At 44.3% G+C, this 26890-nt stretch overlaps 1 protein-coding gene across 28 annotated transcripts in view; it reads right to left on the minus strand.

Moving 5' to 3' along the window:
* Positions 1-18654: 18654 nt before the first annotated feature.
* Positions 18655-26890, minus strand: part of Sipa1l1 (signal induced proliferation associated 1 like 1) — a 334454-nt gene continuing 326218 nt past the window's right edge. For 26 of the 28 annotated variants that reach the window (XM_063241579.1, XM_063241588.1, XM_063241597.1 and 23 more), the window contains 4 exons: positions 25673-25819; positions 23888-24002; positions 21201-21285; positions 18655-20589 (listed from right to left, as the gene is read on the minus strand). In XM_063241579.1, coding sequence (XP_063097649.1) covers positions 20446-20589; positions 21201-21285; positions 23888-24002; positions 25673-25819 — 491 coding nt within the window. In that variant the 3' untranslated portion in view covers positions 18655-20445. The remainder of the gene's footprint in view (positions 20590-21200; positions 21286-23887; positions 24003-25672; positions 25820-26890) is intronic. The other 2 variants (XM_063241602.1, XM_063241600.1) reach the window with 1 other exon arrangement.

The following is a 26890-nucleotide window of genomic DNA, read 5'->3' on the forward strand; positions in this document are numbered from 1 at the left end:
CACTGGTCCCAGGCGGCTCTCATAGTGTGTGGGGGTCATCCAGGGGTCATCCTGTTTGTTTCTCTGAGGGGAGGCTGCATTTGGCAACATTGTATGGAGTGTTGAAGTTTGGGGCACAAAACTAGGACTGCTGTGATACAGATTTTTAAAATGTATCTTTTTTTAGTGATAGCTAACTAATGACAACTCAGATGCTTCCTTTGAATTTGCAAGTAGAGATCTATGCAATTCCTTTTTAAGTAATTTTTTATTTTACAAAAAACTAAAATTTCATAATGCAATAATAGAATATAAGTCATAGGCAAAACAGATTCTCCTAAAAATGAAAGGGATAATAGCACAGAACTTTCTTTTCAATAAACTAAGAAATGGGTAATATAAATGAAACAAGTTAGCATATATATTAAAATATTTTTGAAACAGCAAACTAGGTAATTTGGGGAATTATATAAAGTTATCCCTAATTCCTATTTATCTATTTTGCTCTTTATTTGTGTGTGTGTGTGTGTGTGTATATATATATTAGTTTATCATATAAGAGAAATGATGTGATATTTACTCTTATGTCTGACGTGTTTTACTTAACATTGTTCTCATATTGCACCCATTTATGGCCTCAACTTTATCTTTCTTTATAGCAGAGTAGTACTCTATTGTGTATAAATACCACATTTTCCTTATCTATTCTTCTGTTGATAGACATATACAGTATTTCAAAGATTTAGCTATTATAAATTGAGGTATAAACAGCAGTATACACGTGTTCCTGTAATATCATGACTTTATAACTCCTTTGGGAAGGTATCTCAAAGTAGGAGAAGGAGGTCCAATGAAATTTCTATTTTTAGTTCTTTGAATGTTCTTCATACTGATTTTCATAGTGGCTATATTAGTTTACATTCCCACCAACAATGTAGAAGAGTTCTTTCCCCACATTGTCACCAGCATTTGTTATTTGATTTTTTTTCTTTTTTCTTTTTCTTTTTGATGATAGCCATTCTTTGGGGGGTAAGATGTTATCTGAGTGTATTTTTAATTTATTTGTATTTCTCTAACGGCCAATCATACTGAGCTTTTTCTTCATGTATTAACAATTTGTACTTCTTCTTAAAGGTGTCTGTTCATCAGGTCACCTCTTTTTTGACTGGCTCTTTTATTTTGAGAAGTCTAATATTTTTGACTCCAAAAACATACACTGGAAGAAAAGAGAGCTTCTTAAAAAATGGTGCTAGGAAAACTGGCTATCCACATGCAGAGGATTGAATCTAGAACTACATATCTCACCAGGTAGTAAACTAAAATAAAAATGGGTTGAAGATGTAAATGTTAAAACAGAAGCATTTAGTCTCCTGGAAGATAAAATAAATAACTAATCTTTTTTTAGTACCTAGAATCTAACTCAAGGTCTCACGCTAGCCAGGCAGGCGCTGGGCCACCAAGCCACATCCTCAGCCCTGTAACATTCTTAGCATAGGCAAAGACTTGCTGAATGGAACCCCAGTGGCACAAGAAATAATACTGAGAATCAACAAGAATATCTAAAGAACTCAGCATGAAAGACTATACATTCCTATCATTAAATAGTCTTTCTACCATATTTTTTTGCTATACAATCTTCTTAGAACACTACTGGTTTATTTTTAAACTTTATATTATAAAAATTATCAAGTACACCCAAAAGTAGAAGGAATAAAATAGTTGAGTCTCTGTTTCAATCTGTGAGTTTCAACAATTATCAACATATAAGCAGCCTTCAATATCTTCAAGTTCCACATCCAAGGATTCAACCAATTGTACATGAAAAATATTCTAGAAAAATTTGCATATATACTGAATATTTAGACTTTTTTGGCATTATTCCTTAAATGATTCAGGGCCATAACAGGTATAATTTACCAATCCCCTAGATAGCTTTCAAGCCAGTCAAGACAATGAACTTAACTATCACACTTACAGAAATTGTTTACTCATTCTAGTAGTTTTTATGTGATTTCTTTTGAATTTCTGTATATAAGATTATGTCACCTAAAAATATAGTTTTATTTCTTTCCTGCCATTCTGGATACCTTTTTTTAAATGCTTAATTGCTCTGGAGAGTGCTTCTGGTACACTGTGAGGGAAAGCAAGACAGGACAGCTTTGTTTTGCTCCACATCTTCAGAGAATAACATGGTTTCATCAGTGAGTACGCTATCAGCTGGGTTTGCCCAGCTCCTCAGTGCACCACGCCCAAAGTCCCATCACCAGCACAACTGGCTGTTCTGGGTCCTTTGCATCACTGTAAAAGTTGTACTGGGATTTAGCTCAGCGATTTAAGCGTCAGGACGCCTGGCAAGCGTCAGGTCATAAATTCAATCCCTGTGCCCCACTACCCCCCCAAAATATTGTAGAATGGGCTTCTAAATTTCTGCAGAACAAGCTTAAAGACTTGGACGGGGGTTTGTTGAACCTGTAGATCAACTAGATGAATATTTTCATCTTAACTTTAAGTCATCCAATCTATGAACATATCACCTACGTGTCCACCTCTTCTGCTTCAGATCTCCAGGGAGCTCCAACTCCAGGTGCTCTAAATTATACTCTAATAAACACCCTCACACATAATTTCATCTACTTATGAACCCCTGTGAATTTTTTTTGAAATTCAACCAGGATTAGAATGGCTATGCTTATGATATGAATATATTTGCCTTACCAAATAGTGCCAGAGTGATTTACAAAATGGCTATGCCAGTCTACACTCTCACTGACCATGCTTAAAGTTTTCTATATTCACATTTATACACATAATTGGTGTTATTAAGCCTTCTAATTCTTGTTACTGTGGTATATGTGAAATAATATTTTGTTAGTATTTAAATCTGTGTTTCTTTGGTAATCAGTGAGTTTGAATATCCTTACAATATGTCTGATAATCTTTTGAGTTTCCCGTGTATAACTCATAAGCTCATGACCTTGCCCTATGGAATATCCAGAGACACTGTTGACTAGTAGTTGTTAAGGATGGAGCATTAAAGGGAATAAAAAGGTGACAGCTAAAGGTTATGGGGTGGGTTTCAGGGGATAAAGATGTTTCAAAGCTGACTATGGTCACACATATCTCTGAGGATATTAAAATAACATTGATTCTACTTTAAGTAGACAAATATTATGGCTTGTGAGTTATATATATCTCTATAAATTTGTTCAAGAAAGGGGAGGGTGGAGGGAAGACAAGGGAAAGAAGAAATCAGTCAGTCACAGGAATCTCTGCATCAGGCTTTTTCTTCCTCAGGAGTGACCCTGTATACTATAGGGTAAAGTAGATTTATCTAGGTCCCTTGGAAAATTGTAGAATCTTATTATCACTAATTCTGGATGAATGCAGCCAACTTTCTGTGTATTTACATTAGTAAGAAGGACTCACATGTATCTTCACAGGATAAACAGAACAATGCCTCTCAAGTAAAAACATATCAAGCCACACTGTCAATAAGTCTTGAAGAAAAACCCAAAGAAATCTACAACAATTTTATATGAAAGAAACCCTTTTAAAATATAAACACAAGGGAAAAATAAAGTTGTATGCATCATTTCCTTCCTTCCCCTGCTTTGATATAATACTGTGTGTAGGGCCTGCCTGTGTGGATCTTCTCCAAAACACATATTATCCCATCTGGGAGTGGACACAACATCTGTACATACTTCATGCTGTCAAAGCTACCTAAGTGACTCCCAAGCTGATAATTCATTTGCCGAGTACTAGTAACAAATGCCATTAAAAACCATGTTGTTTCCCCAAATAAACCGAGTTCCTTTTGTGCTGAACCCCTGAGGGGCTCTGTGCTGTTTCCTACACCAGCCTGATGCACGCAGGCCTCTGCCTGAGAAGGCCCATTTCTCAACTGCTGCTGAAAGCTGGAGCATGGTGCTGTCTGTAAGATATTTCAGATAAAGTAGTTCAGAGTCACTGCTAAGTATGAACTGCAAGTACATAACACACAAGCAAGAATTGTCTCCTGTAAGGTAGTTGAACCTGCAGTCCTTTTGCTTCCTGCAAGATTGCTACCACTTTTCAAAGTCTGACCTGGAGAATCCTGTTGAGCCAGGGCTGGCCCATTCTTCTGTGCACATTGACCTGCCCTGCACCGTGCACCTATAGCAATCCAGATGTGGAGGTGACAGACACAGAAGCCACTCAACAGAGAGTGGCCTCAATATAGCCATGGTGACATCTCTACTCAAAGCTGGGCACGTGACTCTTTAAGAGCTTCTGAGTAGAGTGTCCTTATCCTTGCTTAACACATAGTTATAACAGTACTGACAATCTGGCCTCCTAGCCAACACAAGACTACAAATATTTAACTGGAAGCTCCTAGCAGACACGAGTATCTGATAATAAAGAGGGAGACAATAGAAAACCCAGAAACTTCCAAGCATGGTAAAACACATTTGTAAACCTTTCAGGAGACTGAGGCAAGAGGATTACAACTTCAAGGCTAGCCTGGACTACATAGCAAATTTGAGATCATCCTGAGCTATGTAGTGAAATCCCGGACAGGGAGAGGGAGAAGAGGGAAGCAGAGACTTTGAAAGATTACACTCTGCTTTATATATTCTATTTTAAAGAGGATATGGATTGCCACATTCATAATTTTATAGGGCTGGAAGTATACCTTAGTAGCAGAGTATTTGCCTAGTATGTGTGAGGCTCTGAGTTTGATCCCTAACACTACCCACAAAATTATACATAAAATACTACAAAGCCAGCCAGGGATTGAGCTCAGCAGCATAAGTGCCTGCCTTGCAAGCATGAGGTTGTGAGTTCGATCTCCGTTACCAAAACAAATAAACAAACAAACATAATACTGAAAAGCCTTTTTTTGCTTTGGCAAAATATCTAGTACCCATAAATTGGAGGATAAAAGGTTTATTTTAGGTCACAGCTACAGGGATTTCAGTCCATTGTTGGCTGGCTCCAAAGCAGGGTGACATGGCAGATGAGAAACAGTCCATAGCATGGCAGGCAGGAGGCAGGAAGTCACAGCCTCCTGTTCCTTTATATTTCATCCAGGCTACAAATGTACTGGTTGGTGCCATCCATACCCAGAAAGGTAAGGAGGCTCCCTGGACTTCTTTTATAAGGACACTAATCCTATTCATGAGGGTAGAGCCCTTGTACCCTAATCACCTTCCTCAGGCCCTTAAATATTATCAAAATGAGATTTAAATTTCCCATGTGTGCCATATGAAAGAAAACCTTTTAAAACATAAACCCAAGGCAAAATAAAGTTGTGTGCATCATGTGTGAATTTGGGGATGATACAAATATTTAGTATGTATGAGGTTGACCCATGTAAAGTAGAACAAAGATTAAAATATTGCATGTGAGGCTGGATTGGAGAATGAGTCTTGGGTCTAGGACCAAAAAGCAACCAGCCTCCTATTTCTCTCATTGTCTAGATCTGGAAACCGCACACCCAGGGGAGGTCGTGAGCAGATGGGGCTGTGTGGAGCACACCTACTTGTGTAGGTACAGCACACAGACAGAGTACAAGGACAGAAGAGCAAGGAAGGCCAGGCAAGGGAAACATCTCAACATGAGCCTAATGGAGCGAGCCCACTGGTCTGGGTGGTGCAGCAGAATCTGAGGAACCTTCCATGATCCTGAGGCAGGGACTTCAGAAGTCTCAAATGTGCGGCTACTTCCCACTCAAAACGTTCTCTGAATTCTGAGCTGTGCGGGGAAGAGAATTCAGGCAGGCTTGAAGTGTGAAATGTCCTAGGTCTGGAGGTGCTTAAGAAATAAAAAAGGGAACAGGCGACTGCCACAGGGAGCACGGGGTATGGACACTTGGACTTACCAGCATCTTGTCCCAAGCCCAGAGCTGGAGGGCAGAGATATTAGGGGACCTGTGAGAGTGAGTGACACAAGATTAGAGGAGCCTCTAATGACAGCCAAGCCCTTCCAAAGAATGGCCAATTTTGACTCCGAGGTGAGAAGCTAAAAACCTAAACCAGAAACCCCAAAAGGCAGAACAGGGTCTCAGTATTTGAACGCTAAGAAAGAAAAGCTGGTTTTCAGTTAGTCACATCCAGGGGATGTGACCAACACAAACCAGGGGCGGTCACAGACCTCCCAGAGGGTCACATCCCACAAACAAAGGTAAACTAGAGCGAGGCCGAGTCTCACCAAAACCCTCACCAAAAATTAAATCCTCGATTTAGCTCAACTTCTAACAGAGGAAAGGAGGAAGTTGAGTTATCTAGCGGCTTTGTGGCCTTTCAGTCAAAATGTCTGGCACATGATAAATACTACTTAAACAAGGGACAGATTATGTCACAGGTAGCTATTTTTAAAAAATCGGACAAAAGGGGCTGGGGATTTAGCTCAGCGGCATAAGCGCCTGCCTTGCAAGCAGGCAGTCGTGAGTTCGATCCCCGGTACCGATTAAAAAAAAAAAAAAAAAAAAAAAATCGGACAAAAATAGATCTGCAGGTGGTATGGATGTTGGAATTAACAGACCAAGACTTACCACCAAATATGTTCAAAAAGCAAAAAAAAAAAGACAGAGAATTTCACTGGGCATGTAGAGCAGGATCTATAAAAAGAACAAGCCAATGGACATTCTAGATCAAAAGTTATAATAACTAAAAATAAGAACTCCACGAACGGGTTTAATTACAGAGTGTGTGTAACTGGAAGAAACGTCCCCGGGAAAGAGTCGAATCAGTTTTTAAAAATTGATCTTTGTGTTTACCCCGCTTTTTCCTAGGATTTTCTCTGTGGGACACGGTCAGCCCTCCCTGACGCACAGCAGGTAACTGGCAGCTGGGCTGGTTTCCCAAGCAGGGCTGTGGGCTGGCCATGTCCCTGGCCATGAGGCGCCATCCCACAGGGTGCTCCCCTTCCTCAGAGCAGACTCCCACTGCTGTAAACACCCAGGAGGCACGCGCTGGTCACCAAGGCTTCTGCTACCCCACTCGGGCCTGGGCAGCTCCCTAAGAATGTGAGTGGGGGAGGGGGACACGCGGGAAGAGCCACACCCCTGAGCCCAAAGGTCCTGGACTCCCTGACAGCCTGCGGGAGGACAGCACCCAACACCTCCAGCCTTCTGGGTCCCCTTGGGGGAGGGGAGAGTGTGGCTCTGGAGACCAGCCTGTTGCCACACAGCAAAACCCCGTCTTAAAAAACCCAGGAGCCCAGAAGGATGTGGATAAGGAAAGATTTAAACCAAAGACTTGTTGAGAAATATTTAAGCCAAAAAACAAGGTTCAAATTCTGGTCCTCTTGTGTCTCAAATGAATCGAACAGGGTTTTTTTTGCGGGGGTGGGGAGGGGGGAGGATTTTTCTAGGAGATTTCAGTCCACTGAAACAGCTCTAAATTTCTGTGGTTTCTTTAAAAACCAAGTGGCCTGGTACCTGAGCTCAGGGTATCCTGGCAACCTCAGCAACTGCTGCCTGGCGCGTGGAGGGGAGACAGAAAGGGCCTGCAGGGGTTGTGCTGGCCTTGGATCCTCCCTAGGAGGGATCCCACCACTGCGGTTGCACCCCGGGAGCCCCCTGCAGTCCCAGCGCTGGTCCCCCGGTTGAGACTGTGTGTCCCCTCATTGATGCAGCCTGCAGCGACCCTGTAGGCATCGTGACCGGGAAGCCCAAGGCCGCCTCCCAGCCTGGCACCACCCCTGGAGTGCAGTCCCAGCAGCAGTGTTAGTTACTCAGGAAGCCTCCTCCGGAAACTTATGCTTTCTTTGAGGCTGCTTGAACGGGGTGTCGATACTAATTAGAAGCAAGCACTGATCCAGTGGGCAAGTGGACGCGTCCCGTACCGCGAGGGTCTGCAGGGACCTGAGGGTGGGAGACCAGAGGCGACCTGAAAGGTCTTGGCTTCCACTTTCCCCGAGGAAGTTCTCTATCCAGGCCAGCTCCTGGCACATTTAGAAAAGCAAAAACGAAACGCACACCGCTCACCCCATAACTGCAAAGGAGACTTTGCAGTTGTTAGAAAAATAACGAAACTGGATTTTTCTCTTTGGAATTCATCATGCTTTCCATTTTATCTTGTTCCCATATTTGTAAGGTCTTTTAAAAAACGTAATTGCATTCCCAGTGCATTTTAACGTGTACTTTTCAAAAATGTAAATTACCATGATGTAAATGTTAAAATAAAATGGGGAGATAGCTCAGTGGTGCAAGCACCTGCCTGGCAAGCACAAGGTTCAGCTCCTGATACCAAAACCACAAAACAAAACATTACAATATTAAATTGGATCATGTTTTTAAAGCAAGATGTTTTTCACTGAGTCACTTTTTATTACTTATTAAAATCAAAATAATTTTAAAATAAGTAAAATAATTTTTTTTAAGTTGAGAATTCTTTTTTTTTTTTTTCTCAGTACCGGGGATTAAACTCACGACCACCTGCTTCCATGGCAGGTGCTTATGCCGCTGAGCTAAATCCCCAGCCTCTAAAGTTGAGAATTCTTATTGAAAGCTTTTAAATTTAGATTAAACCTCATTATACATTTTTCTAAAACTAGAACTCTTTAAATTTCAATTTCATTGTCTACTTAGTTGTCAGTGTAAAGAACGAATATTTCAGGCCAGGGATATAGCTCAGAGACACAGTGCCTGCCTGGTAAGTGCAAAGTCCTAGGTTTGATTTCCAGTACCAAAAAAAAAAAAAAAAAAAAAGAAAGAAAGAAAAAAGAAAAAAACTGATATTTCACTTCAAATGCTAATACTAGCCCTTTGTATACACACATGTAAGGGTGATGTGAATTATTTAGTAGAAAATGTTCCTTGGCCACCACATGCACCTGTTGTATCAAAGAATTGAAGACACAAATTGAAGACAAAGAAAGAGGCAGGAAAGTGGACACTTTGGGTGATTGAGATGCAACATTTCTACTTTGATGCTAAGAGTATTTGACAAGTTCATTTTCTCCTAATGCTCATTCCTAGGTTTCAGAGCGGTGTGTCTGTGTACCACCCATAAACTGAAGCTGCTCTGTCATAACCCCCTTTTGCACAGAGTGAACAAAAGGGACAGACATGCCCCCAAATTCAGGAAAGGAGACAGGTGCTTCCAGTTCCCGGGCTGTGGCACAGGGCAAGGCAGGCCCCAGAGGAGAGTGTCCCTTGCACACAGCTGGAGAAGCCAGGCCCAGCCTGGTCTGTGACCACCAGGCCCCAGCTCACCATGGGATCTTTCGGAGACCAGGCAGGGAGGAGGAGCACCTTTATATGACACCAGGAGGGCAGAAGAGAGCCTCCTACCAAAATACACTAGCTTCTCAGCCTAACCCAGTAGGAGATGACCATGTCCAGGGTCCTTGCTGGGCTCCTGCATCCCCAGCCCTAGCTTCAGGAAAATGGAGATTCTGGGCAGAAAACAATGGGAACCATCAATAGAAGCTCTTCCTCTGACGGTTTTCCAGGCTTAAGCCAAGCCATATTTTCCATGTGCTGAAAATTCTCTTTACTTGCCGAAAATCTGCTTTATCCACCTCTCCAAGTATCCAGAATCATCCTTAAACGACACTGTGCTCCCAAGGGGCCACCTCAGTGAATGGCCAGCGAAGATACTGGCAGGGTTAGGGGTCCCTTTTAAGTCAGTGATCCCTTCCAGGAAAGCCTTAGGTTTGAGCCAGGTCTTTTTGCTATCAGATTGCTCCTGGCCCAGCAGGGAACGAGGGCGAATAGCTGGAAGCAAGTCTCGATGCAGCCAGCAGAGGGCACCAGCGGCCCGCTGATGGAACTGCACTTGGCCCCTCCCTGCCCGGCTCTTAGGCTCGCTGGCTCCTCCCCACCGAAGCTGGGCTCGCAGAAATTCCAGACTACTGTGAAGTCAAGGACTCCCGAGGGATCAGAGACAACCTCTGTGGTTTCCTTCCAGATTCACCGCCTTCGTCCTTCTCACATGTCAGTCTCTATGCTGCTAAAAAGCAGGTGAAATTCCAGCTTTCTTCTATCAAACCTGGTTTGTCTTTGCAGCAACTTACAGCATAATACCAGGAGGACTGTCTCTTCTTTTAAATTCTTTTTCTGTAGCCAGTCTTGGCTGCCCGGAGGAACTTAACCACTGCATCTTCCCTCTGGCCCTCTGTAGTAGTGCACAAAAGTCTGTCAGCCCTGTGTGAATCCTCTCTAAGAAGCATCTTAGGGTAGTGAAGCCGATTGGCTTCTTAACCAACTCTAGGATGATGTCTGGGTTTTATTCTTTGGCTGAGGGTAGAGCACTTGCCTAGCATGCTTAAGGTTTAATCTTTGACAATAGAAAAGAAAAAAAAACTCTTAAAAGTGGGGGTCCCTTGTATTTTTCTGCAGTACTAGCAGTTCTATAAAGGGACCTCATTAAAGCAAGGAACCAAGACCTGATGAACGATGGCACACATGTACTAATAAATGAGCAGAATAAAGAAATAAAGGAGTGCCATGTCCTTCTTCACACCCCTGGCGCCCCTGGGAGTCTGTGGGCTCAGGGCCAGGATTTCCTGCTGCCTCCTTTTTTCCTCCTGCTCATGATTTCACTTGTAGGAGTTCCTTAAGATGCTTCACTTGGAAGTTTCTGAAGCCCGCCACTCTCCCTCCCATACCCTTCACCCAGGCTGTCTGGTTATCTGTGCAGGTCTCCCTGGTCCCCCTGGGTCCTGTCTGCAGTAGCACAGGTCTGAGCTCCGTAACTTTCACCTGACTGCCTGGAGATGCCTCAGAGCAACCTCAGGGGGCCCTGAAATCTGTTCCTACCTCATCCCACAAAGCAGGAGCCCCAGGGCTGTGGGAACAGGGAGGGCAGTGAGGACCAGGAGCGAGCCCAGAAGAAGTGTAAAGAGGGGCTCTGGACTAGGTGCTGAGTTTTCCCCAGGAAAATAGCTCAGCATCACACACCTAGATGCTCACATTTGGTGGCCACAGATCCTGTTCTGTCTTCGCCAGTCTGGTGAGCAGCGTCCTCCCTCAGCAAGTGACTCACATCGGGAGTCACATGCACTGAGGGGGGGCCATTGTGCTAAGTGACCGAATCAGGGTTGTTAGAACTGTTCCATTGATGGAGTCAGTCAAGTCTAAAAAGATGATGTCAGCCGCGGATATAACTTAGCAACACAGCACCTGCATGGCAAGCATGTAATACTGTGAATTCGATTCCTGGTACCAAAAAAAATAAATAAAAAGATGACATTCACCTGGGGCAGATATCAAGTCTTCTTCTAGTCCCTGGGTTTGAACAGAAAGGAAAGTCCTAGAAGAGTGTCCAGGGGAACGGCTGAGCTCTGGCCACAATGACAGGGCCACTTTAGGCTGCATCATGGGGCCATTGGCTTCAGAACTGGCGCAGTGGTCACCAGGGCAAGAGCACTGTACTTGTTTCTGCCAGTTATACTTTGAAGGGAGCCTGGGCCAAGGCGCCCAGGATGCTGATGGGGCAGAGGCCAGGCAGGTTAGCAGCAGTCCACCCAGTGAGGCAAGATGAATATGGAGAGGGTGAGGCAGCCACCTCTAGAGCTGAAGGGCTGCCTTGGGAAAGGAAGTGGTGATTTTCTTTGGGCTTTCTGAGGGATTGGGTCAGGCTACGAGCCACCCAGGTGCCCACAGACCTGGCTGCACCCCAGGCTAGATGCCATAGCCTTCTCGACCCTCCTGAGCCCCAGCAAGGATGCAAGCCAGCTGAGCTCCCCAGGTCCCCTGGGGGTGGGAGAATACAGAGAAGCCTAAACAAAGGGCCAGATGCATTGCAAGTTCTCACACCTCTGTTCCTGTTCCAACTCTGTTAGAAGTTATAGGGATGCAGATGCTGGGTTAGTCTAGAATTTTCTACTACCCTGTGGCAGGCACCAGGTGACTGCAATGTGCTTGCATGTGCTCTGCTGCCCTGGTCCCTTTGTGTCCAGGGAGACTTGAAGGCTTACACTTGCCCATCGTTGAGCAAAGACCTGTGCTTCTGCTGCTCCCTATTGGTGTAGACCCCTTTCCTCTCTGCACAGCAAGCAGCCAATGAAAGGGGAGGGAAGAACTGTCACAGCTGCACATGGGGAGGTGTCTCCAGGCCTGGGACAGTGCATGTCACCCTTCTGAAGTGAGGCTCAGCCTTAGGGTGGCACAGAAGCTAGGGTGCCTCAGCCTTAGGGTGGAAGCAGAGCAGAGCTGGGGAGGTGAGAGGTGCTCAGGTGGGAGGTGAGGCGCCTTCCACCCCCCCACAAGCATCTTCCTTAGTGGATCACAGTGGTGCAGAAGACATTCACTGTAGACCATGGTTGTGTCTTTTCCCCACAGCTGAGGACTTTTCTTGATGCTACTTCTGGCTGCTCCTGCCTACCCTTTCTCTGGCCCACTGAGGATTAGGGAGCAGCTGGCAGGCATACAGCTGAGCACAAGATTTAAAGCAGTTAAACTGGGGGAGCCCAGGGCTGAGCACAAGCCTGGCCTTGGTGACAGGGAGCACCTCCCAGTACCTCTGGGTGACAGGCAGAGGGTGTTGTACCCCTACAAATGGAAATTTCCCTAGCAACACTGGATGGGCTGTAGAGGAGGAGGCTGGGAAGATTCCTTTATAGTCTGGCTCTCACAGGCTGCCTCCCAAAGGTCCTTCTTCCCCTGTCTTCCCGCCAGCTCTGAGGTGTGGCCCCCAAAATGTATAGTGAACCTTGCATTCTTAAGAGTAATCAAGGGCTGACTCAGTCCCTGACCCGGGAGCCCAGATCAAAGTGGTGTAGCATCAGGCCCTGTTGGCACCTGCACCATCAGCCTTGGCCCTGGGGTTTCTGGGTTGAGACTCTTGGCTTCAGTGGGGAACAGGTTTAGGGTGAAGGTGGATGTTCTCTCCCTCTTCCAGTCTCTTCTGATGTAAAACATGGCACACAGACTGAATTGGGAAGAAAAATACCTGACGTTTCCAAGGGCCCGCTGTTGTCCCGGCATGATGGGGAGGCCCGGCCAGTGCCCTCCAGTGTAGTGAGTTACGGCTCCAGCTGAAGCTGGAGGGTCTTCACCTGAGGGAGGATTTAGGGGTGTGGAGAGGCCTCAAACCCCGTGGGGACCTGAGAAGGGCTGCAGATTCTGTGACAATTCTCATCAGATGGGATCTGTTTACCCCCTTGCTTGACAAAGTGTGGGGAATGGCACTCTGACATTCCTGCCCTTAGCTTTCAGGAGTGGCACCTTCCCCTGTGGTCTGAGGGAACATGGAACACTATGTTGAGTCCAACTACCTGGGTGGACACAAAACAGAGCTCCAAGACTACAGAAGACAAAAGCAGCCCAGCTGAGCCCAGCTTTCTGCCGACCCCACCCAGATGCCAGGAATGAGCATGAAGCCATCTCAGACCCCTCAGCCCAGGAGCGCGGCCCTGTGTGACCCTGAGGAGGCCATGCAGCACTCACCCAGCTGAGCCCTGCCCCAATTCCTGCGCTGGGAATGGTGTGCACTTTATTGTTTTTAGCAAATAATTACGAGTTCAAGCAAACGGCCCTAGATATGCAGTGCACTGGCTGATGGAAGGGGTCCTGACTGGTGCTGACCCGGGTGCCTTTTGCAGAACCAAGCGGGCAGGCGAGAGCGTGTGGGTTTATGTCATGCATTACACATGGGAGCTGAGCTTGTTTTGTTCCGCAGTCTGTTGCTTTAGCAAGCAGACTGCAAGGGCCTCAGGGCACATTTTCCTGACAGATGGACTTAGAAAGATAGACTGGAAATCTCTCCATTGTCTTTAAACTGCTGAAAACTGGGACCAAGTTTGAAACCCATGGCTCCCACCTGTCCACTGACTGTGATACAGGACTGTTACAATGGACAGTACAGTGACACACATGGTGAGATCTGCTTAGACCAGCATATAAAACTGCTGCCACCACTGTAGTTCCTTCTATAAAAGGAAAAGTATTATGTACAATATTTAAAAGTTAGTTCTGAAACGAATATTTTAATTGGCTTAACATCTTGGTTTTAAAAAAGAAAAACTTGAATGTAGTTTGGAGAAGATGGAGAATTATCAGCCACTGAGTAGGTGGCTGCTTAATAGGTCATCCTGCTGTTGGCTCATGGAAATGATTTCCAGCCAGCCACTCTGTGCGTGTGGAGCAGCAGAACATCCTGGCTTCCCAAGACCAGTAAGACCTTGGCTTGTCGCACTTGCCTGGGTTGCTCCCTGCCCCAGAAGAGCTGGCCAAGGACTTGAAAGCTCAGGGCAGAGTTTCCTGAAGAGTAGATCAGGAGCTGTCCATGTCTTAAACACTAGTGATGCTTATTAAAATGAAATTTGTGGCTCTGTGCAGACATTAATACTGAACTTCTGAGTCCAGAGATAGGAATGCAGACAAACTCTCCAGGTGCTACTGATGCGTCCTTACATGTGAGAACCAGGGGCTTGGCTTCCTGAAGCCTCTTTGACCTTGAATGGGGCAGAAAGATGGTTCATTGGACTGTAATTCATAGAGAAAAACTCCTGTATTATCTGGAAGAGAGGGCTGAATCACCTTAAGTCCCCTGCTGCTAACAGGTTCCCAGAACAGTGGTTTTTCCTGGTCCTATAGCCTCCCAGTACACTTGCAGTCATCTTCCCCGCCCTGGCACCCCACCCACCTGGCACAGTACCAACGCTGCCCAAGTCTAGGCTCCATGGGCAAAGCTCTGGGGAACCAGGCAATGCAGGTGATAGGTTGCGACCAATACAATTGAGAACATGATTAAATATTGGCTCTGGGGTCAGAGGCCTAGTTTTGAATCTCAGTTTACCACTCACCAGCTGTTGCTGCAAACAAGTTTGACCTAAGGGCCAGGAACATAGCTCAGCAGTGTAAGTGCCTGCCTGACAAGTACAAGGTCCTCAGTTGAATTCCCAGAGCCAAAAAAAATTTTTTTGGCCTCTTTATGCCTCAGTTTCGGTAATATCAGGACTTCATAGCACCTGCCTCAGAGGGCTGTTATGAGGCATCAATCGAATAATGTACTTAAAGCAATCAGGCATCTAATGCATGTTTTAGGGTTCTGTTACATGGGGAGGAAGTGGGAACCACGGCATGTGAAGAAAACTTGAGAAGTAGAGAACTTTGTCTTGGAGAAGTATTACTGGGAAGACAACATTTCCCAATATATTAATGGTTATTACTCAGGAAGACACATTTAGGTTGGTACAATTCGAAGTGCTAGGACGGGAAGTAGTTGTGAAAAGTAAAGCAAAGTGCAGTGAGCATACGTATTAACTCCCTGTGACGAGTACATTACTTATGTATCACAAACATATTAATAAAAAGACCTTTTGCAAATGGGAAGCAGAACAAGAGAAGGAGCAGGGGGGAATGGGAAGGGCAGGGGATGTAAAAGAACCATGATGTGTTGCTCACCGATTCCCCTTGATAAATACAGTCATTGTGTACTGCAAATATATACTAATATAAAAAATTTTAAAGGGAAGTGAATTTTCCTTCAACAAAAGGTAGCACTTGAAAAAGAAGCTGAGGTGGCCAGACACAGAGCAAGACAATGAAGAAGCAAACTCTGGGCTGGGAGGCAGAACGGTGAAACCTGAATGGTCTCTTTCAGTTGCAATCCTGTGTTCCATGATGACAAACTTATTTAAAGATTATAAGGTCCACTACAGAGAGGGGAAGGTGTGAGGTCCCTGCAGTGTGGCTCCTAGCTGGTTTCCGACTTCAAACTCCAGGACAACCCACTTCCCAGTCAGCTTGCAAACAAAATCTGTCCCCTGTAGTTTTATTCACTGATACCAACTTTGCTGCTGGGGCTAGAAAAGATCAAGAGTGGGATCTCTTTCATACAGTCTGTCAAACACTTAAAGACAGTGTGCGCTAGCTGCATTCCCCTCTCCCACATGCCCTCAGATCAACATTCCCGGTTCCTGTCTCAAAATCAACTGCTGTAAGCTGGATAACATAGTGAATGCTTTATTAGGTACAACCTCATCAACCTGAAATGTGTCTACACTAGGCTGGGTCTTATTCCATCTAAGAGTCTGTTAAGCACAGTCATTGTCTAAGATTGCAGAGCAACGTTTAAGGCTCTTAACAGTCAAGCGCTTCACCAAAATTATCAGGTCGGTTACAAATCCACCCTACTTCTTTACTAAGAAAGTGACTAAGACACCACCTCCAGGCAACTATAAGTAACTTAGTTTGCTACCTGAATAAAACTCGTACTTTCTAAGAGCTTTCACTCTCAGGAAAGTAGGGTAGGGAAGGAGGTGAGCATGTATGGGACAGGTGGTTTGGGGAAGGAAATGATTTCCTTGGGCTTGGTCATGGGATCCTGAGGGCAGCTCACCTAAACGTGCATGGAGAGCTGAAAGCACTTTAGATGCGAGAACGTGGAGCTGTTGGTGTGAACTGAGTAGCCGGTCCTCTCCCAAGCCACCTGTGCAAAAAGGGGCTGGGTTTTCTTGATAGACAGTCATTCTACAGTGCTTTTCTTACAAAATGTCCAGGAGAGCTCTGAGGGGGTGGGCCCAGTAGACTCAAGAATATGCTAACAAGATCTAAAAGCTGTGTAGGGAGAGCAGCCATTTAAAATAGCATAGCACTTTGAGTAAAGAAAAGGAACCACAGATGCATTAGCAGAACATGTGATACAATCTCCAAAGGAATGTATTTATCTAAAGGCATAGAGTAAGGTACCCAGAGCTTAGGGCGATCATTCAGGCTGAACAGGGGTCACGAGAAGGGCAGACTGAAGGATACAGTGAGCTGCGTATGTACCTGGCAGAGGGGCTGGTTAAGAGGCATGAGTTGGGAGTCGGTAATGGAAGGAAATTTGAGATGCACGTTCACAAGACCGAAGCAAGTGTGATTTAAAGGGTATAGTGTGACATGTAATAAGAGAAGGGGTAGGCAAAAAGCTCTCTTGTTCTCAGACATAATGACTCAGACGCAAAATGGCAAAGTGGAAGATGCCTGATTTGAAAGAGTGAAGGACCGGAAGGACACGCTCTGGCCAGGTATCAAAGGAGCACAATGCAGAACGGGGAGCAATAGAGGGCCCAGGCAGTAGGAAACCTCTTTAACCAGTGCTGTAATTACCCTCAGAAAAGACTGCCAGTGTCTTAACCATTTGAGCTACAGCTTGTGTAAAGGACAGAGGATAAACCACCCTTTCTTTCTCCACTTCTCTCTGGCCAGTAGCACAGAGAATGGGTTGTGTGCCACATGACCACTGAAGTAAAGAATTTTTAGTAATATGGGCCAGGTAGGACAGCTGTGAATCTTGCTTTCTGGGTACTTTTGAGGTTTGGTTAGGGTCTTGGAGATTTGGGTGGGAAAGCTGGACTGAATTTGGAATTTAGTAACTTAAAATTCAACAGGTCCACCCTGGAACAGTCTCCTGTCTCCATCCCCAGTGTGACTGATGTGATGGCTGAGTAGCTTGGATGGCTATGGTTTCATTGTCACAGGCTTTACACATACGGCCCCATTTAATCCTCAAAACAATGGCACTGTTACCATGTGCTAAATGAGGAAGAGGTTAGGTAATTAACCTAAGGCTACTAACGCTATTTTAATAGATAGATTAACCTTAGTCTAAGTCAAATGTCTTTTTCATTAAAGTATGATTCCCATGGACAGGTCATTAGTGGCAAAGCAAAGTCTATGCTACATTACTCTGGCATTATTTTCCAGCTACACAGTCTAACATAGCCAATTCTATTAATGGTGTTTCTAAGCTGTGCAACCTGTACTTACGCTCAATTTTGTTAATTCTGGGGGAGCAGCACCTGATAGTTACCACAGAGTGTTGAACTACGAGATTAGAAGTAGATTAGGGGGCTGGGGATTTAATTCAGCGGCATAAACACCTGCCTTGCAAGCAGGCAGTTGTGAGTTCGATCCCTGGTACCGATTAAAAAAAAAAAAAAAAAGTGGATTAGGATTCTTTCTACTGGAGTATTTATTTGCCTTATTTCTTTTGCCTGTGAACCTATAGGAGCTGGGAACCCCACTCCTTTAGCGCCTGCTGCAGAAACGGAGCACAGCCAACTGGCCTCTCTAGAGCCGTCCTGGAAGAACATCTTCCATCAACACAGGCCAACAGCACCTTTTCCTGGGAACTCCCCCCCCACAGGCCAAGCCCTCTAGAAGACCCTCCAAATCCTGCTAGCAATCATAATCTAAGCAGACCCCTTTCATGTGTCAGTCATAATTCCTTGTGGCATCCACTCTCATGCTAGACTTATAATCCTAGAATATGTCACATTGTTGAGCCAAATAAACCGAAGAAACTATCAGCTTTCAATTAGTGGCACCACTAGAGAGGAACAGTGATGTGGTGTTAAAAAAGGGTTCCATTTGACTTCAGAAGACATTGATTTTTTTCAGGAGATCAACTTTTCTAATTATATTTTGCAGTCTAATATTAACAGGCATTTTGTATTCCCTGAGCACACAGCATCTGGCACTGAGAGTTAGGGAAAATCTATAAGGGGATAATGAAGAGGCAACAAATTAAAAAGTATCCTGCAATATAAAGTCATAAGCACAGAAGGTAAAACAGGCATTCTCTATGGATTTGTGAACAGAGTAAAAATTTGTAAAATTCTGAAAAGGACAGAAACTTTCAAGAACCAACTCCAGTGATAACAGAACATGATGAAAGAACAGGATGCAAGGAGGATCAGTGAGTTACTAGGTGGTCTTTCAAATAAGAAACTGCAAGCAATAACACCAAAGCGTTTTAAAAGAGCATTTAAAATTAATTTTATTGTTTGAATTTTACAAGTAGTCTTTAGAGGCTTCAAACAAGAACTCTGTTGCAAAACTCTAATAAATAGCTTGCCCCAAGTCCCCAAAGAAAATAGAAAACAAAATGAAAACAAAACTCAGAATAAGCAAGACTTCAGAATGCTTGGATATTAGCAGTATTTCTCATTTACAAAGAGATATCGCGCAATGTACAATCTCCTTCATACAAGTTAAAGAAAGAAAGAGACAGATAATTGAAATCATCATAAAGCATTCCGAAATCTTCCTATTTCCATGATAGAAATATTACTAGGAAAAAATTCCATGGAAAAATTACAATCAAGAATGAAACTGTAGCATAAAGGTCTGCTAGTGGGTGGGGTGAAAGAGTAAGAGTGAATTCGCCCTGTCTCTTTCAGGGTTGGAGGGAGGCCCGAGTTGAGACTATTTAAGGAAGGAAACTTCCAAGCACATGCTGCTAGCTTTGCCGAATGTTCCCTTAGACCAGAGTTGCCACTGAAGGGGTGGAGGGGTCAGTTTAATGGCAATCATGAAGGCAAGAAACAAGAGGGTCTCCTCAGGCCAGTCAACATTCATTGGCCCCCATGTCTCTGCTCTGTAGCAGAGAAGGCCCAGGGCACCAAAGCAACCTGCATCACTAGACAGGAAAAATAGCACATTCATAATTTCTGCAGCAGAATCCTTTGGATGGCTACAAAAGGATGCAGAAAATGCCGTGCTTACATTTCACACTGGGACATGCAGATTTCCAAAGCTCATTCTATTACAGTCATTGCTCTAATAAACAACAATTAAAATTCATGACTTAAGGTCTATTATTAGCTTTTCCTAGTTGCAAACACTGGTGAAGTCTTGCTTTGGAATGAAGGATTTGTTAATATAGTTATTTGAATAAACTTAAAAGTTTTGCTATATCTGTAACAATTTCAAAAACTATATATTTTTACTATGATGCACTCAAAATGCATACAAATAAAGTTACGGTGTGGAGGAATTTGGGGCCAAACTAACCTTTGGAGCTAGGAAGCTGTGGTGGTTGATACAGTTTGGTGGGGCTCACTTCAGCCAAACAAAACAGTCCGATCTCTGAGAAGTGCACCTGGAACCATCTTCCCAGGGAAAGGAAGGGCAGGGAAGTGATGTTATAATGCAGGACCAGATGGGGGGTGTGGCAGCAGATCAGCCAGTGCTTCTGGTTTGCCTACTGGCTGCTGCAAGATGAGCTTGCTGGTCTCTGGAAGACACGTACAAACAGCACCAGCTCACACACAAATCCTTCAAGGGAGGTTGACTTTTTCTCAAAGCTCCTCCCTCTCCAGGCATTTTACAAAGAAATATGCCGCACTACTCACCAAATAAACAAGTTTAAAAAACAGTTTTCCTGGGAACAGCGACATTTGTCAGGGTAACAGGGAAAGCTTGGGTTACCTGAAATAGAAAGCTGATGGGAACAGGCAGAGAGGCCAGGGGGGGTGCCCTGGGCTCAGGTCTGCTTTGCTTTTAAATACATAACAGATAAAGCTATTGTGCAAAAAAATAAAGACATTCACATTTTAGCAGTTAAACTTTTATTTTACTTTTTAAAATTTTTATTTACTTTGTTTTTCTTTTCTACAAAAGGCAGATAATGATTGCTGATCTGCAATTGTGTTGTGCACTCTCTGGAAGGGGCAAAGTGGGTAGCTGGGAAGGTGCTCTGAGAATGCTTTCGAAGGTGTGAAGGATAGGCATGAAGGAAGGTCCTGTCCTCCTCGCTGTCACTAGCTCATGTCAATGGTGTTGAAGACCCACTCCGTGAATTTCTTCAGCTTGTCTGAGGCGTTCTGGGACTCCTCTTGCAGCCGCAGATTGTCTTCTCGAAGATGCTGAACCTCTGCCTGCAGGTGGGCTTTGTCTTCCTTTTCCTAGGAGGGAGGAAGTGGAATTAAGCTAGAGAGAGCCTCAACTTGCTCCACTCCTAGAAGTCGCTATGGGAGTTCCCATTCTTCACCTCACCTTCACCTGTATGCATCTGTTGCTGCGGGCAGAACCACTCTAGGCCCAGGGATCAGGGTTAATCCAACTCTACAGGATTAGCCCAGAATGCAAATACATTGATGTGCATTTTAAAGATTCTTTGTTAATCTTGAATTTTAGGCCATTGTTTTGGTGACTACCTTGATACCCAAGAAGCAAAATATTTAATAATTATGGTGCAAAAGATCAAATAACAAGGACTCATAAGCGTATGGGGTACTAATATATTATACAGAGTTGGGGAGGCTGAACAGGGTTCCGAGGGGCCTGGCTGAGGTTCGGTGTCTTTCACAAAAAGGGGAACAGGTTTTCTTTTCATGTGGCGAGGCCTTTTTGCACCATGAGTGTCTGGGGGACTTAGCCACTGAACGTGTGTTCAGAAAACTCTCACAGGGATAAACACCCACACCAATTCCACCAATACTGCTTCAGCAGGGCTCGCACAGTTCCGGGCAGTGTGCTCCCACACACGGGCAATGCACTCTCAGAACAGGTTTACCTTCTTCAGATCCTCACGAAGCATCTTCAACATCCCTTCCAACTGATCCACTTTAGAAGCCAGAGTGGGTGAAGAGTCCTTACTGCTGGGAATAAGAAACAAAAGGCCACATTGGCAGGAACCTCCATGGCTGGTTTTTCTTTTCTTTCTTTCTTTTTTTTTTTTTTTTTTTGGTTGTCTTTTTTGTTTTGTGAATCTGGCGACACAATGTGCATTTTTATTTTAAGAAAGAAAATGGTGATTTAATAAAAGGTTAATACAGGCTTGAACAATAGCCAATCAACAGCTTCCTTTGTTAAACTGCTGCATCTTCTAACAAAGAAATGCCAATGAGCAAGAAAGGTCTCTGGCAGCCCAAGGGGTACTTTCTGGCAACGCAACACAGACATAATAATTAAATGGTCCAGTGACTTCCCAGGGATCTCTGAAGTAGGCTTCAGGATGGCTCCTCCTGGAGGTGAGGGCTGATGCAGCCTCTGCACTGGGGCTGCCCAGATAAGGCAATCTGGTTTCCAAGATGGGCTGGAGTCACCTGTGGAGCTGCAACTAAGTTATCCTGCCCACATCTCAACCATTAATCTCAGTATCTTAAAAGTATTTTAAAAACAATCAGCAAACAGTTCACTTTTTTACTCACATTTTATTTAAGTGCTAATACTGCCATGCCAAGGTGGCTGCCACAGGGCAGACGGCTACCAACTGGTCAGACAGGACATGTAGGACCGAACTCCTCTGTTGGCATGCTCTCTATCTGTCTTCTACCTGAGTCCAAACTGTCTGCAGTTTTCTAGTGAGTTTCAGCCACATCCTACGGCCCTGGAGTCACTGCAGAGATCCTGACATCTTCCACAGGGAAAGCAAGCAGCTGCCTCTGCCCAGAGGTTAAAGAGGAAGTGGTGGAGACTCTGAATCTTCTCTGTCATGGGATGAAGGTATTCCTCAAAAGTCACAGTTCAAGTCAGAGTCCTTGACTACAGTGAACTGTGTCAATGTTTTGTGCTTATTCTGTTTACAAGAAGCTCCAACAGGAGTCTGACAAGGCTGCTGATGAATGAAGAATGAATGACTTCTAAACTTCTAAGACAGGGCACCAACTAAAAGCTAACAATGAATGGGTGTTAAAAGGGAAGTGGTTGACTGCATTCCACAACTACACATTGTAGTTAATGGATTGTCAGTTCTGAGATGAGCCAATGCCAAAGATGTGGAGAACTAGGGGAGGCCAGCGGATGGGGAGCAGCATGTCCTCCACAGAGCCAGTGCAGGCTCTCAGGACAGACACCACTCTCAGGAGCCGATCTAGACTTCTAAACATTCTTCAAATGAATTGTATCTCCGAGAGTGCACTGACAATATTGAAAAACACATGCAGGGTGATAAATGGTGGATATAAAATAATTTACTACATAAAAAGACACATTGCCATTAATCCCCCTCAAAATAGGCAAATACTCAACACAAACAAAAAAACTTCCTCCTGACTAGAGCATACCTATTCCGTTGTCTTAGCAATGTGTCTTTTACTGTAATGTTCTTAAAGAAATTTAAACATTCACTGTAGTTTTCAGTCAAACCTTGTACTTCATCTATATTTGTTCAGTCCATACTGAAAAAGACAAAGGCCAACTGTCACTCATTCTATGAGTTTATCCATAATGATTCTTTCTCAGACTTGTCTTTGTTAGAGACCTCATTCTAAGCTTATTTTGGCTTCTCCTTTGACTCTGCAATTTTTTTTAAGTGCCTGAGCACTTACTGATTACTGGTTTCTGATAACCAAATTTACTGCCACTCTGTTTGCCCCAGCCGTCCAAATGATAAGAGTGAATGTGGCATCCACCTCTTAGCACTCTGGGACTCTCTCATTCTAGGAGAGTTGTTTAGGAGTCCTCGGGTTCTGAGTCCCACAACGCATCAGCACAACCACATCAGTTTTGCTTTGCATGGGACTGTTTCACCACGTTTTACAGATACCTGGATTCATAATCAACCTCAAAGTCTTAAGAGAAGAAACTTCAAATCTGCAGCAAGAGATGTTTACTGCGTGTTCCATGGCTGGCCACAGTAATGCTTTAATATACAGGAATATTACACGTCTATCCTAACAACCTTACCATTTTAAACAAGGAGGCAAATAAAGAATTCAGTCTCTGCACATTAAATGGAAGCCATAAAATCTGTGCTCTCCACTCAGAACACCCATGGACCTTAGTTCTTGCTTACTCTTTATTACCCTGTATTTTACACACATTCTGAAATACATTGATGGTCCTGCTTTGAGACACTGGGGACTCAGGAGGTCTGAGGCAGTGCACTGGGAACTACAAGACTTGAAACAAGACTTGCACACTTAAAATGTGGCCATCAAGGCAGCTGCATACGAGGCTGAAAACCAGACAGTGGGACTGAACAGCACAGCACTAAGCATACTTAGTGTAAATTATTTTTCTTCCTTACCCTGTGAGCTCTCAGGACATAAATGTACTAACATTAAATAGAAATAAATATTCACAGTTATGACCTTAAGCCTTCAAGAGCATTTTAACTGTAATTATAGCACCTAGTTATGAAGCATTTTAACTAATAAGCAAAACGGCACTTCGGTGATGAGCTTCATGGCTACTCCACGTGCCTTCCGTCTCCTCTACCACCTCTGTCACCGTTGGGGGTGCAGAGTGGTGACCAACCTGCTGTATGACTTCATCTGAACCAAAGCCTGTTCCTCAAGTTGATCACTGTTGGATGCTGCACTCAAGGGGCGATGGTTTTCATCACTAGCAGCAAAAAACGAGGCTCGCTGGACTGGAATGAGATTGGAGAGAAACCTTTGAGTATTTTGGAACCATATATCTAGGCTCATCTACCAAAAGTTCACAACTGGTCTACATGGACAGTCCTATCTAAAAATATAGGCTTGTGCTAGACATTTATTTCCCAATCCTCATAGGTAAGATACTACTGTTTTAGCTAAAAGAAGACACCAACAATGTAACTTTCCTTTTAAAAACTAGTTTTGTGAATCAGTTTCTAGCTAGTCCTCTCCCTAACTTTCCTTGCTCTTCAAAACAGTATTCTATTAAATGTTTTCCTATAAAAAGACATTGTGTCAAATTTCCAGACCAAGGTTTTCTATTTACTGGTGATAGCAATGCATTCCAGACTTAGAATGAATCTCCTCAAAACTACTTAGTTGTACATAACATGCCTGGCCACTGTGGTCAGCTTCAGTGTAAGCCAACCTCTGATTCAAAATAGTCCAATAGCAGACTGGGGATTTAGCGCAGGGGCTCAAGTGCTTGCCTGTGTAAATGCAAGGTTGTGAGTTCAATCACTGCTACAAAAACAACAACAACAAAATCAAACAAGAAACAAAACAAAACACAAAATAGCCAAATAGGGCTGGGGATTTAGCCCAGTGGCACAGTGCCTGCCTGGCAGGTGCAAGACCCTGAGTTTGATTCCCAGTATCAAAACAAAAACAAAAAACAATGTAAAATTCGTATAAAGGCAATTAACCAACAAATTAAAAAGCCAAGTTAGTGCTAGGGAATTTCCATCAGCCAAATAAACCTGCAGGCAATGGGCAGTTGGTCAAGTTTTGTATTCTGTGGCCCAGTAAATTTCCTATCCAAACTGAAACTTGATTGGAACTGCAACTTTCAGTTTTCCGAAATAGAAGCAAAAAAATAGTCATTTGCTCTCATAAAATGAGAAACATTTTCATATCAAAATTTTTAGAATACTCATTTTAAAAATATTTCCTCAAGAAAAGATAGTAGGAAACCTCATGTCAATACACACTGCATAAAGTCTTCGAGAATTTCATCCCAGTCTGAGGCTTGGGCTAAGAACCAGCAGCACAAAGCAAGCACATGGCCAGCGGGTTGGCCAAGGAACAGTAAGGATGGTAAATGTGCTACATGTGTGAGAAAGGCAGAGTTCACATCCAACACCGCAGGGATGCAGCACGGCCAGGCAGGACAGGCATCCTGACACATTCACCTGTGTGCTTCACAGTGGGTTACTGGGAACCAAACCTAGCAGTGCTATACCACTAGATAGATCACCAACCTTTCACTAAGTTGCCTAAGTGGGACTCTTTTTTAATTTGTGATCCTCCTGCCTTAGTATTAGTAAATGCAGCCACAGGCCCAGCCACAACAATATCTTCATGATGCGAGGAGAGATTCTCTGAACATGTGCTTTCATTACTCTCTGCCTTTCTCTATGCGGGCAAGTGCTGCATCTGAATTTTAAACTCCTGTGTGGAGGGAACACCAGGTTCCATCAGTCTAATCCTTACTGAGTGCTCTATAGCCACTGGCTGGCTGGGCTTCGTGGGGCAGGTGAAGTAAGTGTGCCACCAACATGTCCAGGGCAGCCGAGTAGTCAGCTGTGAGCATACCCCCAGAAAACTAAAGTGCTGTCCTGCAGGACCCTGTGCTGTCCTATGTGCCCCTCAGTGGACTCACCCTCATAGGCTTTGGCAGCATCGACCAAGTTAGACCAATCCAAATCTGCAGCAGTGTCAGGCAGGGGCATCAGGCCAGGATCGGGCATGGGCTGCCTTCGAGTGTCCTGGATGTCAGTCAGGGAGCTGTCGGAGGCTGAGAACTCTCCTGAAGGAGGGGACAAAAGACAGGATAGTGCTTCTGCCCCCAGGAGAACCACTCAAGAACTTTCCCATTTCTTGTTACCACAATAGATCTGTAAGCCACTTGTTATCAGAATCAACATCTGGTCCAGCAGGCCATTAGTGGCTATGCTAAAGCAGACTTGAAATTCAAACTGGCTTCTTTCAGTCTTTATTTTATAAGTAAACTCCCACTACCTTTCTCCCATGAAGGAGTCACGGGAAAGTTAAGTTCTATACCAAGGCCACATATTTGTTTGCTGCCAAGGGAGCTGTGTGTCCACAGTGAGGACCAGGGTGGATCTGGCATTCATCTTCCCTGCATGGAGTCAAGGGATGCAGGCTGGGAAGAACAGGCCTACTGTACTAGACAGTTGGTTTTTTGGGGGAGGTGGGTACTGGGAATTGAACTCATGACCTCATGTTTGCCAAGCAGGCACTTATGCCACTGAGCTAAACCCCTAGGAGAGAGCTGGGTTTTAAAGCTAACCCAGGGACTTATCTTCACCTGGACTCAGAGCTGGATCTGTGGATTCCATCCCTGGGACTGGTGAAGGACAGACAAAATGCATCCTTGGCCCATGCCTGCCCTGCATCCCAGGGATGGCCCACTGGCTTCCACAGCTGAGTTTATCTAAGCGGTGTGAGAAGCAAAGCCGGTAATGTGAGAATACTAGTTTGCTCATAAGGAGCCAATCCAAGAAGGGCTATTAGCATTAATACTGGCATAGTTCTCCCCAAGAGTCATCATCTCAGCAGCAACTTGGATCGGATTGGCTTAGTCCATGTATTCAACATCCCCAGTTCTTTCCAAGGTGATAATTTATTGAATATAAAAACCATTAACAACTGACATCTTAAAAAACAATTTTGCTTAGCCTCCCTGGGGGCAGGGAGGATGAGCTTGTGAACCACTCTCTGCCATTTGAAGACAGGCTGCTACTGCTCAATTTCAGTATGTGTACAACAGAAAGGGAGGCTGGGGAGAGCTGGGAAGTGTTACTTCTGATAGGTAAATGCCCTCTGGAAGCAGAAACCAGGTGGAGATTTCCTGGCA

Source organism: Cavia porcellus, unplaced genomic scaffold (genome assembly GCF_034190915.1).
Source record: "Cavia porcellus strain 051 isolate PalLab524CR breed Dunkin Hartley unplaced genomic scaffold, mCavPor4.1 scaffold_31, whole genome shotgun sequence".
NCBI lineage: Eukaryota > Metazoa > Chordata > Mammalia > Rodentia > Caviidae > Cavia > Cavia porcellus.